Source organism: Trichosurus vulpecula, chromosome 2 (assembly GCF_011100635.1).
Source record: "Trichosurus vulpecula isolate mTriVul1 chromosome 2, mTriVul1.pri, whole genome shotgun sequence".
NCBI lineage: Eukaryota > Metazoa > Chordata > Mammalia > Diprotodontia > Phalangeridae > Trichosurus > Trichosurus vulpecula.
Window position 1 is genome coordinate 422,770,103 of NC_050574.1, and position 12,541 is coordinate 422,782,643.

Genomic DNA, 12,541 nt, shown 5'->3' on the forward strand with positions numbered 1-12,541 from the left:
CTGTTTTCCTTTTTGTATTCAGATTCCTTGTGTTTTGTCCTTCTTTCTCCAAGAGGACCTTGAGGTCAGGGAAATGATGAGGACTTGCAGTTGACTTTGATTTGAGTGAGGGAGGACTGTGGAAGGTCACCAGCCTCACTTTCTCCACCAGAGCCATCTGGATCCAGTGTCCAGATATTCATCAGGATGACTGGAGATGGCCCAGAATGCAATGGGAGATCCTTTTTAGGCTAAGGCCTTTTCATGTACTCACTTAGAGTCAGGTAATGCCCATTCAGTGAATAGGCCTCTTTAAGAAATGAATCAAGGGATGGTCCCTTAACACAGTGTCAGGTGCTTAGATTGGTTAATAAGTGCGTTTTCATTCATTAATTCGTTTGTTCATTCATTTATTCATCTTCAGATGGCTGTATGCCACTGTGGGCAGGAGGGTTCTTTTGCTTAATTGGAAGTATGAATGGACTAGAAAGGATCATCAATAGTACTGGCCTATCTTCTGGTATTTTTCTTTATTGAGCAATGGTAAAATTATAAAAATGCAATTAATATTCTCATATGTTTTTGTATTTGAGTGTGTGGTATGCAAGGAGAAAGGGGCAGAAGGAATATGTTTACTTCCTTTACATAAGCATCTCTGATAGGGCATCTACCTGGGGCACATTCAGTTCCATTTGGTAAGTGACTACTCTGTGCCAGGCATTGTGTCAGGTGCTGGGGATGCAAAAAGTAAAAATAAATAAATAAACAAACAAACAAACAAATGAATAAAGTGAAAACAGAACTTGCCCAATAGGAGCATCCATTTGAATAAGCCTTGTAACCCTGTCAAAACAGGAAATGAGCTTGGTCTGATATGATCTCTTCTTGTTAAAGTCATTCTAGCTCTTTTCAAGCAGGGCTTCCTTTTCCAGATGCCCACAGACCATCCCTCCAATAAGACTTGGTCAAGGTTAGAAAAAAACAGTCTTAGAATTGAATTGTTCTGAATCCCACTCCACTATTTTTTCTATACTGCCTTTTGCCAACCTTGTTTAGACTTTGGCTTGCCTCCATCTTGCATCCCTTTGTCCTGGGTCAGCCTCTGGCTCTAGTTTTTCCTTGACTCAATTGTTGTTCGTCCTTCATTTTCAAAGAGGACCGATGACATCATGGAGGGGATATCTTGGCTTGCTTGTGAATTAGATTTAAATGAGGTAGAGTTGCATGAAGTCATCAGCCTCCCTCCCTCCAGAGTCATCAAAGTCCAGTGGCAAGACAAGTCAGGATGAATAGTGATGCCCCAGGATGCAGTGGGTGACCTTGGCATCTCTGATGTCTGATTAAGCTCTAAGTGCTGTGCAGCACCTGCTTCAGCTGCCTTCATGGCCATCGGAACAAGTCGTTCTCATCCTCCCATTCTGCTGGGGAGGTCTTCATGCTTCGGGTAGACATCCCTCTAAGTCACTGACCAGTTTCAGGTCTGTTGGTTACTCTCAAGCTGGTTTTGCCTGTCCGCTGAGACTGGTTTGCCAGGGTGTGGCCGCTGTGTATGCTACAGCTTCTTGGAACCACAGCTGAGAATTTGGTGCCAGGTGGACACCAAAGGTGGAAAGCAGCCTTGAAAGGGTCTCAGCAAGCCTTCACCCCAGAGCTGCTAGTCCTCCCTGAACACCCCATACAGTAGACTCAGTAGAAAAAGAGAGGCAAACCATGCAGTGGAGTGAAGATGAAGGAGCAGTGGAACTAGAGAGTTTATACCACTATTATTCTCTGGAACATGCTCACCAGCTCCCTTGGGAGCAGCCAGCTGGGAACACAGGGAAGTGATGTAGCCAAGCTAGAACAGTGGGGGTATTTTTATGCCACCAGGCAGAAGGCCAGGGAAGAGGGTGGAGGTAGGATTTTCTTTCCTCTGTCCCTGGGAAGTCATATAATTAGTACTTTTCTAGTTGCAAAAGAGAAGGCTGGTGCTAGGAATATAATATGTTGGGCGTGCTTGGCTTGCTTCTGAAAAATTTGCTACCACACATTTCATATCCATGCAAAGAGAGCACAAGATAATGAAGAGATTACCACAAGGAAATAGTTATTTGAAGAACAACCAAAAAGGAGTATGTGAAACTTAACGTTGAGTATTATGGCAGAATTTCCTCAATCTTAACCATCAAGACCATTAGATAGAACTTTTCACATTCGTCTTTGTAATAATTGCACATCATCTCCATTTTACAGATGAGAAAACCGAGGCTCAGAGCTATTCATTGACATGCTAAAGGTCAAATGGCTAGTAATTATAAGAGTCAAGATTGAACTTTATTCCCTTGACTACAAATCTGGTGCTCTTTCTTCAACTTCATTCTGCATACAAATTTTCTGAAAATAAATTAAAAGCCATAAGGAAGTATGGGGTGGGTGTTTTCATTCTCTAGCTTGAATAATTCTGTTCATCACACAGGTTAAAAAAAAAGATTAGTTTATGACTGGAAAGACAGTGGTCTTTTTGGGAGAGGATCAAAAGAACCTCCAAGTTGACATGTGTTTAGATGGTTTGAACGCTGGCTCTCCCAAAGGTAGGTGGGAGGAAAGCTATTTTGAGTCATCTGTACTCTCCACGCTCTTTGTTCAGGTTGCTGTCTTACCATTCCTCCAATTTCACTGGTCTCCATCCAGCACGCTGACAAGCACATCTGCAAGCTCAGTTAGCTCTATCTCTTCCTTGGCTTTGCAGCCCTGGCTCTCCACCTGAGAAAACAAACTTGGGGCCTCAGGTTCCAGTGGAGCATTGGAAATTTGCTCCATTTGTAATCTAAGTGGGGTGTTGGAGAGGTCAGAGCTCTTGGAGTTTAGGCAGGAGAAGGAAACTGAAACATTTTCCCCTCCCTTGTATTTGTGGCAAGAAAAGTTCTTAAACTTGGACCATCATCAAGGAACAATTACAAAAATACTACCTGCTAAAAAGGGCCACTGTTGTCTTGGGTTGAACAACAAATATCCTTTAACACCAGGATGCCATCTTTAGAACTTTTAAACCAATGATTTAAGCCAACTATGGTGCTGTGGCTTGATAAAAGAAAGAAAGAAGGAATTCCTTGCAAAATTATTCAACTATTTTTTAGATGCAGGAGGCCTGCTATAGCATCAGTTGCTTAAAACTCTTTTTTTGTTGTTTTGTTTTTGGAGACAGTTGGGTTAAATGACTTGCCCAAGGTCACACACCTAATAAGTGTCTGAGGCCAGATTTCAACTCAGGTCCTTATGACTTCAGGGTCAGTGTTTTCTCCAGTGCCCTACCTACCTGCCCCAATTGCTTAACTTTTGAATTTGGAGGCTGTGTGATTTAGTAGAAAGAACATTGAATTTTGGATCAAAGGATTAGGGTTCAAATCTGATATTTATTACTTGGATATTCTTTGAGCCTCTCTTTTCTCATCTGTAGAATGAAGGAGTTGGCTTAGATAATAACTAAGGTCCTCTTCATGTCTAAGTCCCAGGATTATATGCTGTCTTTTCTTTAGAGCGTGGAAACTTCAGAAATGTCAGTTCCTTTTTAGCTTTTCTCTTGGAGTCATCTTCACCTCTTTTATGTGTGGTTTTTTATTGTGTTGATTTTTAGAACCTTTTTATAAATCCTAAGTTTCGGTGGTTTTCGTTGTAAATAGAAAGCAACTGAATTTCCTACTCGTGAATTCCATTTGTACAAAATAATCTGGAGAATAAAATGTTTTATGTTTCTCTAGTTCTGCAGTGATTTCTGTCATTTCGTCCAATGAAGTGCAGCCCCATTGCTCAATTCAAATGCTTATGTGCCTTGATTGATTTTCTTAGCTGGTTTTGATCCAGAGAACCTGAATTTGGTGGGGAGGCTATATGTCTAGTTGCCAAGATTTCTTTAATCCTCAGGAATATTGTAACCACTGTGGTGCCAATGACTGCTGCAGCATTATCTTTAGATGCAGCATGGCGTAAGTGGTGTAGGTACCATGCTGGTTTTGGAATCAGAAAGACCTGAATTCAGATCCTGCCTCAGACATTTTTAGCAATGTGACCTTGACCAAGTCGTTTAACCTCTTACAGCCTCCATTTCTTAATCTTCAAAATGGAGATATAACACCTGTAGTCTCTTCCTGGTTTGCATGAGTTATATAATAAAATGCTTTGCTAACTTTAAAGAGGGAGGAAGAGGGGAAATAAGCATTTGTATAGCATCAGGCACTGTTACGTGCTTTGAAAAAACAGCAAACCTATCTCATTTGATCCTCACAACATCCTGGGATGTATGTGCTGTTATTATCTTCATTTTACAGATGAGGAAACTGAGGCAAACAGAGGTTAAGTGACTTGCCCGGGGTCACACAGCTAGTAAGTGTCTGAGACAGGATTTCAACTCAGGTCTTCCTGACTCCAGGCTCAGTACTTTTTCCACTGGATCACCAGCTGCCTCTAGAAGAGCTACTTAAGGGTCAGCTATAATTTTGTAGATTTTCTAGCTTCTCTAATGGGCAGCTAGGTGGTGCGACGGATAGAGTGCTGGCTCTGGAGTCAGGAAGAGTCATCTTCCTGAGTTCAAATCTGGCCTCGGACACTTACTAGCTGGGTGACCCAGGGCAAGTCACTTAACCCTACTTGTCTCAGTTTCTTTTCTGTAAGATGAGTTGGAGGTGGAAATGGCAAACTACTCCATTACCTTTGCCAAGAAAATCCCAAATGAGGTTATAGAGAGTTGGGCATGACTGAATTGACTGAATAAGTCCATATAATAATAATAATAGCTAATATTTATATAGTACTTCAAGGTTTACAAAATAATTTACATTAAGCAATGTAAAATTCAGACCATTATTTCATTTAAGTAATATCTACATTACTTTATTTAAATGCAGGGAACAGTATTTGAAGTTTACAGCAAGAGGTATAAGTCCCCTCTAAGACTGACAGAACATGATCTGACTGCCATAATTGGAGGAGTTCAGGAGTTCTATGTTACTAATAGCTAGCTAGCAATTGCTTTTGATAATGTCCTTATTTGAAGTTGAAGTGCATTGTTTGTTTGAATTTGGGGTTGATCCCTTGGAGGGGCATGAAACATTAAATGATTGAATCTATATGTAAAGAATTAGCATTTCATGTTATCCAGAGCCAAGCTCCTAAAATTGTCATTTATGCCCATGTAATATTAAAGTTTAAATCTGCTTGTGCTTACCTGGTACAGAGTAAAGGTGTACTCAGTTAATGTCACTGAAAAGAAGTAGAAAAGAGAAGCTTTTGCTGCTGTTCTGAAGAGGAATGAGGGCAAGTGTGGGCCAAATTTGGAGCTACCATTTTGAATCACATGACTTCTTGATTGTTATGAAAATGTTAGCCCAATCTTTGCTTACTAGAATAGACGTCTTTCCAGTATAGTAACACACCCTCTGGTAGAGCCTTTAGAGAAAGACAGCATGATTGGGTGTGCCTCCATCCATTTGAAATTTTACTCTTTCAGGTTTTCCTTTCTATAATCATAAATACATACATATATACATACATACATGTGCATGTACATATACAGTATTAGTAACAGCAATATTGTTTTAAGAGCAATTTTGAACAAATAAGTCATTTTGACTAAATGGGCATATGAAGGAAGATACTATCTGCATCCAGAGAAAGAACTGATAAATAGAAGTATGTACAGAATTGGTTTTATGTGTGTGTGTGTGTGTGTGTGTGTGTGTGTGTGTGTGTAAGGGAAGAGGGGTAAGAGAGGAAGGAAAAACAAATTTACACTAACTTTATTCTATATTTAAAAAGAATAGTAAATTGTACATGATAGATTTGCAGTTTTATGTGAAATAGTCTTTTTTATTATACTATGTTATGGAAATGCTTGTTTTATTCCATAAATTAAAAAAAGAAATCTATGGGACTTTAAAAAAAATCGCTTGTAGGTAACAAAGGTAGTTGAGAGGGCTTTAAGCCTAGAGTCCTGGGATCTCAGAGTTGGTAAAGACCTTAGAAATCATTTAGACTACCATCCTAACCTCCTGACCCATTTATCTCACTTAATTGTTTCCAGAACAGATAAGATCTGAGTGTTTTGCATAGATAGCTCACCCTCTTTATCTTTTGCAAGCATCAGTGTTGTAGCATTCCAGACCAACATTCATTCTCTATGTGAATAGCCACTCCACTCCTCAGCCCATCCCAAAGAGAGGATGAAATTTACTTCCCTGCAAATTGGTCCTATTTTTTCCATTTGATTAATATAGGGTTTCTCTCCCCTATTTAATTAGCTTGATCTTATGGAATATGAGATCTGGTACTTTTCTTAAAAAGAGATTCTGTATTTTGATTCAGATGAAAATATATGTAATCCTTTATCAGTGGTGGCCTATTTCAGGATTATTGCAATACCCTCATTCCCACCTCAGCCCAGGCCTACAAAATACTTCCCCTTCCAGTTCACTAATATACCAAACTCTTACCTTTAGAGGAGATTTATCCTTTTCATTTAAGGCTTTGTTTCTGCTAAAAAGAAAATTTATCTGGACTCAAGAAAACACCTTAAGCTTTATGGATTGTGTGATTTATATCCCTGTTGTTGAGTTTATCAAGCTGTATCTTGGGAGTGAATTGTGATTAAGGGGGAAGATGGAGAGATTGTAGGCTTTAGACTGGATCTGGGAGGCCCACCAAAGGAGGGACAAGGGTACAGAAATGGGGAGGCTAGAGGCTCATAGCATCATAGTTTCAGAGCTACAAGGGATTGCGGAGGCTATCCAGATCAACCCCCTCACTTCATAGATGAGGAAACTGAGGCCCAAAGAGGTTAAGCGATTTACTTAAAGTCTGACAGGTTGGTAAATGCTGCAGCGTAGATTTGAATCCAGTTCTCTGACTTAAGCCAGCTCTTTTCCCACTGTAAAACATATAGGAGACATAAAGAACTATCTATGTTACGGTGTTACCTTGCTTGAGTCTTTAATAACTGTTCGGTGACTTGCACTGTTCTGTGGGGAGAATGGGGAGTGAGCATCTTCTCCTTTACCTTGTAAATCATCTCTCTGTGCTAGGTACAATGAATAGCTTATTTTTTTATGATATGCCATCCTGGGGACTTATATTGAGTTTTTAAAAAAGATTCATACATTTTGAATTTTTTTTCCAAACTTACCTGAGGTCCTGATCAAAGTCTGTTTGGAGAACTTTACTAAAATTTAGTCAATGGGGAATGGTTAACTTGCATTACACAACTACCAGTAATGATTGCTGGGTTTCAGGCTGTGGCAATTGAAATAACTACTTTCTTTCTGTCACTGGGACTGCTAAAGGTCTGTGTGTATGCCTCTTTTTCTGTCCCTCTCTCTTGTTGTTCAGTCATATCAGATACTTTGTGACCCCATTTTAGGTTTTCTTGGCTGAGATATTAGAGTGGTTTGCCATTTTCTTCTCCAGCTCATTTTACAGAAGAGGAAACTGAGGCAAACAGGAGTAAGTGACTTGCCCAGGGTCACACAGCTACTAAGTGTCTGAGGCCAGATTTGAAATCATGAAGATGAGGCTTCCTGATTCTAAGTCCAGTGCTCTGTCCACTTTGCCATCTTACTACTCTCCTTCTCTCTAGTCCTTCCCCTCCTTTTCTTTCCTGAAGAAATTAAAGACATACAATTTTATGATTTGCTTTCTACCTGGAAGACTTTCTACCAAAGGAAAACTTTTTTACCTTAATGTTGTTTAGAGTTTTCAGTGACTGTGTAATTCACACATAGTGGTAATCACCAATTCCTTTATTCCTAATAACTTTTCAAATAATTTGTATTGGAAGACACTACCCCCTGAAGAGTCAACTGTATTCGTCAGGATGAATAGCAGCCATTCTATGTTGCCTTTTTTCTGCTTCTGTGTCTTCTTAGAAAAAAAGGGAGGAATCTCCATTGGGCCTTAAAATAGCTATTATTATTTTATGGGTAGGCAGAATCTAAAATAATCACCTAATTTAGAAACCTATTGTTAATAGGAGAATAAACAATTTAGGATATATTCATAGGTACTTTAAGGTGTTGTAGCTTAAGGTTTCTTAAAAGAAAATATATGGGGGAATTAAAAAAAATGATTCTCACTCTTCTCTTTCTTTTTTTCATTTTCAGATCACAGAACTGTGTGGTGCAAAACGTGTGGGTTATTTTGGTCTAACACAGTTTTATGTTGCCCTGAAATTAATTGCTGCAGCACAATCTGGCCTCCCTATACGAGTAGAGAGTATTAAATGTGGTAAGTGTTTCGAGCTGTAAATCTCATTACCCAGGAGAGGTTTCTCTCACTTTCTGAGAACTTTTTTTTTTAGTCTCTTTTAGGTAGGACTATTCTATTTATGCCTTTGTTTGCACAACTTCTTTCTTTCTCCTCTTGAGATCTATCATAGGAAAGAAACTCAGAGATAACCAGCCTATCTCTTCACCTTTAAGAGATGAAGAAGGTAATTCAAGGTCACACAGGTAGCAAGTGGTAGAGAATTTAAACCTAGCTCCTCAGGTGCTAATTCCCATTTTCCACTGCAAAAATGGTGCTAAGACTTTTAGGAGACCCAGTGTTTTTTTTTCAAGGTGCAAAGTTATAGATTACTGTTGTATTGTACAGTCATTTTTCAGTTATGTCTGACTTTTCATGACCCCATTTGGGATTTTTTTGGCAAAGATACTGGAGTGGTTTGCCATGTCCTTTTCCAGCTCATTTTAAAGATGAGGAAATTGAGGCAAACAGGGTTGATTGACTTGCCCAGGGTGAGACAGCTAGTCAGTGTCTGAGGCCAGATTTGAACTCTGGAAGATGAGTTTTCCTGACTCCAGGCCCCATACTCTATCCACTGTACCACCTAGTGGCCCCTTTATTTTTTCTCTTTACATAAGTTTTCAAAATATCTATCTGCCTGTCATTTTTTAAACCTTTATATGTCTTCAAATAAAAACAGACATTTTTCTTTGGTCTGGACCCGTGATTTCAATGATACAGAAATCTCATTGTTGAAATTCTTGCCACAAATGCAGAGTAACAACTCATCTGTGATTTGTAGTTTTGACAGTTGTGTGGGATGCCGAGAGCTTAAGGGACTTGTTCATAGTCTCGCAATCAGTATATTTCAGACATAGACTTTGATATTAGGTCTTCCTGACTCCAAGGATGACCACCTTCTTCTTTTTTTTTTTTTTTGGTAAATAGTATTTTATTTTTTCCAATTACATGTCAAGATTATCTTAAACATTGATTTTTATAAGATTTTGAGTTCCAAATTTTTCTCCCTCTGTGTCTCACCTCCACCCTCCCCAAGATGAAAGGCAATCTGACATAGGTTGTACATGTGCAATCATGGAAGCGTAATCTCACATTAGTTGTGTTGTGAAAGGAGAAACAGAACAAAAGGAAAAAGACACAATAAACAAAAACAAAAAAAATGTCAAAATAGTATCTCCAGCATTTATCATTTTCCTGTTTTGTCATGGTAGCCAATCTGATAGGTGTGATATGGTACCTCAGAGTATAAGGATGACCTTCTATCCACTATATCTATATAGTGTGTGTCATGTCTGACTCTTTGTCACTCCATTTGGGGTTTTCTTGGCAGAGATACTAGAACGGTTTACTGTTTCCTTCTCCAGTTCATTTTATAGATGAGGAAACTGAGGCAAAGAGGGTTAAGTGATTTGCCCAGGGTCACACAGCTAGTAAGTGTGTAAGGCCAGATTTGAACTTGGGTTCTCCTTAACTCCACATACACTCTCGAATGAGGCCCAAGAAATTTCAGGGTTTGTCATTGATCTCTGGTGACCAAAAATAACTAGGTAGGGTTGGAGAAACTAGTTATAGATGGTATCTACTGTCAATGTGTAGCTTTCATCACAAGCTAGTGAGTATTCATTATCTGCATAATGACAATAAAGTAAGCTTCCCCTCACTAAGTACTATTCCTTCCACTTGGTACAGGAAGCCTTTCCTGACCTCTCTTCATTCCAGTGTCTTCCCTCATGTACTTATTTCCTATTTATCCTACATGTAGATTGCTTTGTATATATTCATTTTCATGTTGTTTCCTGAGTTACATTGTAAGCTCCTTGACGGTAGGGTCTGCCTTTTGCCTTTTTGTTCCCAGCGCATTGCACAGTACCTGGCAAATAATAAATGCCTAATAAATGTTTATTGACTGATTGATGGTGAGAAAGAGAAAATATACATGTAAGAGTCTAAATTAATGAGACTGAATCAATGGGTACCATTAGGCATTTTGTAATTTGGGCCATTAAAACAGTTCCCTCTCCATTGTTTATGTGCTTAGCACAATTCCTGGCAAATAGTAGGTGCTTAATAAATGCTTGGTAATTGACTAAGATGTAGGAATGATTAGGAAAGCATGGCATGGTGCTCTGGTATCTATAAATCCCACAAAGAATTGAAAGTTGGACTTTAAGGTATGTTGACAGGTTTCAGGATGACTGGAAATTTCAATGCTATTTTAAGTGGCATCTAAGTTTTACTGTACAGTGACTTGCAGAATGTATCTGCTGGATCAATAAAATATACCATATATGAAAGAATGTTTAAATTTCTTGGCACTTTTTGCTCACGTGTTTGTTTTAGTTTGAATTGAATTGTCTGTTTGGATTTGGGCTTAATGCTGTGGAGGGTGTGCCTGTTTGCTATTAAAGTTTAAACCTGCTTGTGCTTATCTTTTCCAGAGTTAAGGTGCACCCAAAGTTAATTTTGAAAATAATAATAATAGCTAAAATTTATATAGCATTTGCTATGTTTTAAGCTCTTTACAGTTATTATCTCATTTGATCTTTACCACAACCCTGGGAGATAGCTGCTATTATTATTTTGGGGCTAAATGTCATAGGTAACTGTCTCTGAAGAGGAGTTATTTGCATTCAGCTTTTGCTTCTGTTTTAAAGAGCAGTGAGGGCAAGTGTGGGCCAGGTCTGGAGCTGCCACTTTGAATCACATGGTCTGTTGATGGTTATTGAGCTATTTATTACCCCAATCTTTGTTCAACAGAACAGAGATCTTTCCAGTCCAGTAACAAACACGCTCTGATTGAACCCTCTGTGAAGGGCAGTAGTGACTTCAAACACACGTACCAATAGTTATGTTGATTAATGTATTTTATGGGACCTTTGTGCTTGGTTATGGATGCAGGGCCTTCCTATTTACTAAACGTAATCTGTATTGCAAACACATTTGGGTATTTGAAAAAAATCAGATTTGCTTGATAAACTTTGGGACTATTACATGAGTCATTTCCGTGATTGTTTTAGCTTCTGCCTGGTCCCCTTGTGCAGAATCAGGGGTAAAGTGGGAAAGAGGTAGATTTTGGCTCGGTATAATTGTAGCACTCCTAGCTCATACTCACATTAGCAGACTGGGTCCTCAGAAGACAGCCAAGGACACTTTGGGTCCTCCTCTGGGTCCTAGAATAATCCTGTCCAGCTATTTCATGAAACCCAAACAGTGTGCTTCCTGTCATGATTCTTAGTTAATATCAATTAGTCAGATAGAGTTAAGTAGCTGTTAGAAATGGTGTACTTACCTAGGTGGTTGTAATAGCAATTAAATTGGGTGTCTTTGATGGAGTCTTACAGGTGCTAAACCACGGGCCCAAACCCCTATCTACTAGGTGCTATGTCTACGCGGGCGTGAAACCCTCAGGGTCCTAAGAGGAGTTGCTAAGACCAGAGCCAACAGTAGAAGCCTGAGTTCTGGTGCTCAGATGATGTTTTGTATACTAAAGAGTGTATAAAAAGAGAGAACAGAGCTATTTGCTTGGGGATCTCACTCTTGGAGGTGTGCTGATTGGAGACTCTGGGCAGCTGTAGTTAAGAGCCCTCCAGCTTGTAAACCTAGATGTTCAGACTTTGTTAAACCTGGTAACTATGCATTGAGATTTTAATCAGACAAGTTCTGTCTTTTGATGTTTGTTATTTGTCTGTATTTGCTCTGAAGTCCAGGGTGCTGGCTTTTTTCCCTGAACTAAGTGAATGATATTTGTATGTTGGATTAAATTGAGATTGTAAGCTCTTTAACGTTGCTTTCCTTAGTAAAGCAGATCAAAAGAGCCTAGGCTTACAACTTTCTGTGTTCCGGGTGTTGGTGGGTCTTACCCCCCTATAGCAGCTGCTAGCAGATTGTTGCAACAGTGGGCTCCTTCCCAAAATCTGTGCTACCCTTTGTCATGAAACAGTATGGAGTCCAGGGGAAAATGGGCTCAAGCCTGATAAAGGATTTGATGGGGCACTAATGATGGACCCCTAAAAGGAAAAGACCATGACCTGAACCCCTGAACCCAGATCTCTGGCATTGGCCTGAGGCACCTGGCCCATCCCAGGCAATAATTCTTTTAACTGCCTTTCATTGGAGCTCTCACAACTCCTTCCATTGTCTGCACCTGGCCCCACCCCATGCTACTTGCCACTCCTTGATTCTCAGTCTTTTTCTGTATAAAGGTCTCCCCATCCTTATCAAATGCTCAGATTCTTAAAATCTGTCCTGGCCTGCTTGTATTGGCATCACAAATAGCACAGACTCACTAGGAAAC

The 12,541-nt window shown here is 39.5% G+C and overlaps 1 protein-coding gene across 6 annotated transcripts in view; it reads left to right on the forward strand.

Moving 5' to 3' along the window:
• Nucleotides 1-12,541, forward strand: part of REPS2 (RALBP1 associated Eps domain containing 2) — a 261,912-nt gene that overhangs the window by 76,197 nt on the left and 173,174 nt on the right. For all 6 annotated transcript variants that reach the window (XM_036747200.1, XM_036747202.1, XM_036747205.1 and 3 more), the window contains exon 2: nucleotides 8,106-8,229. In XM_036747200.1, the coding sequence (XP_036603095.1) occupies nucleotides 8,106-8,229 (124 nt within the window). The remainder of the gene's footprint in view (nucleotides 1-8,105; nucleotides 8,230-12,541) is intronic.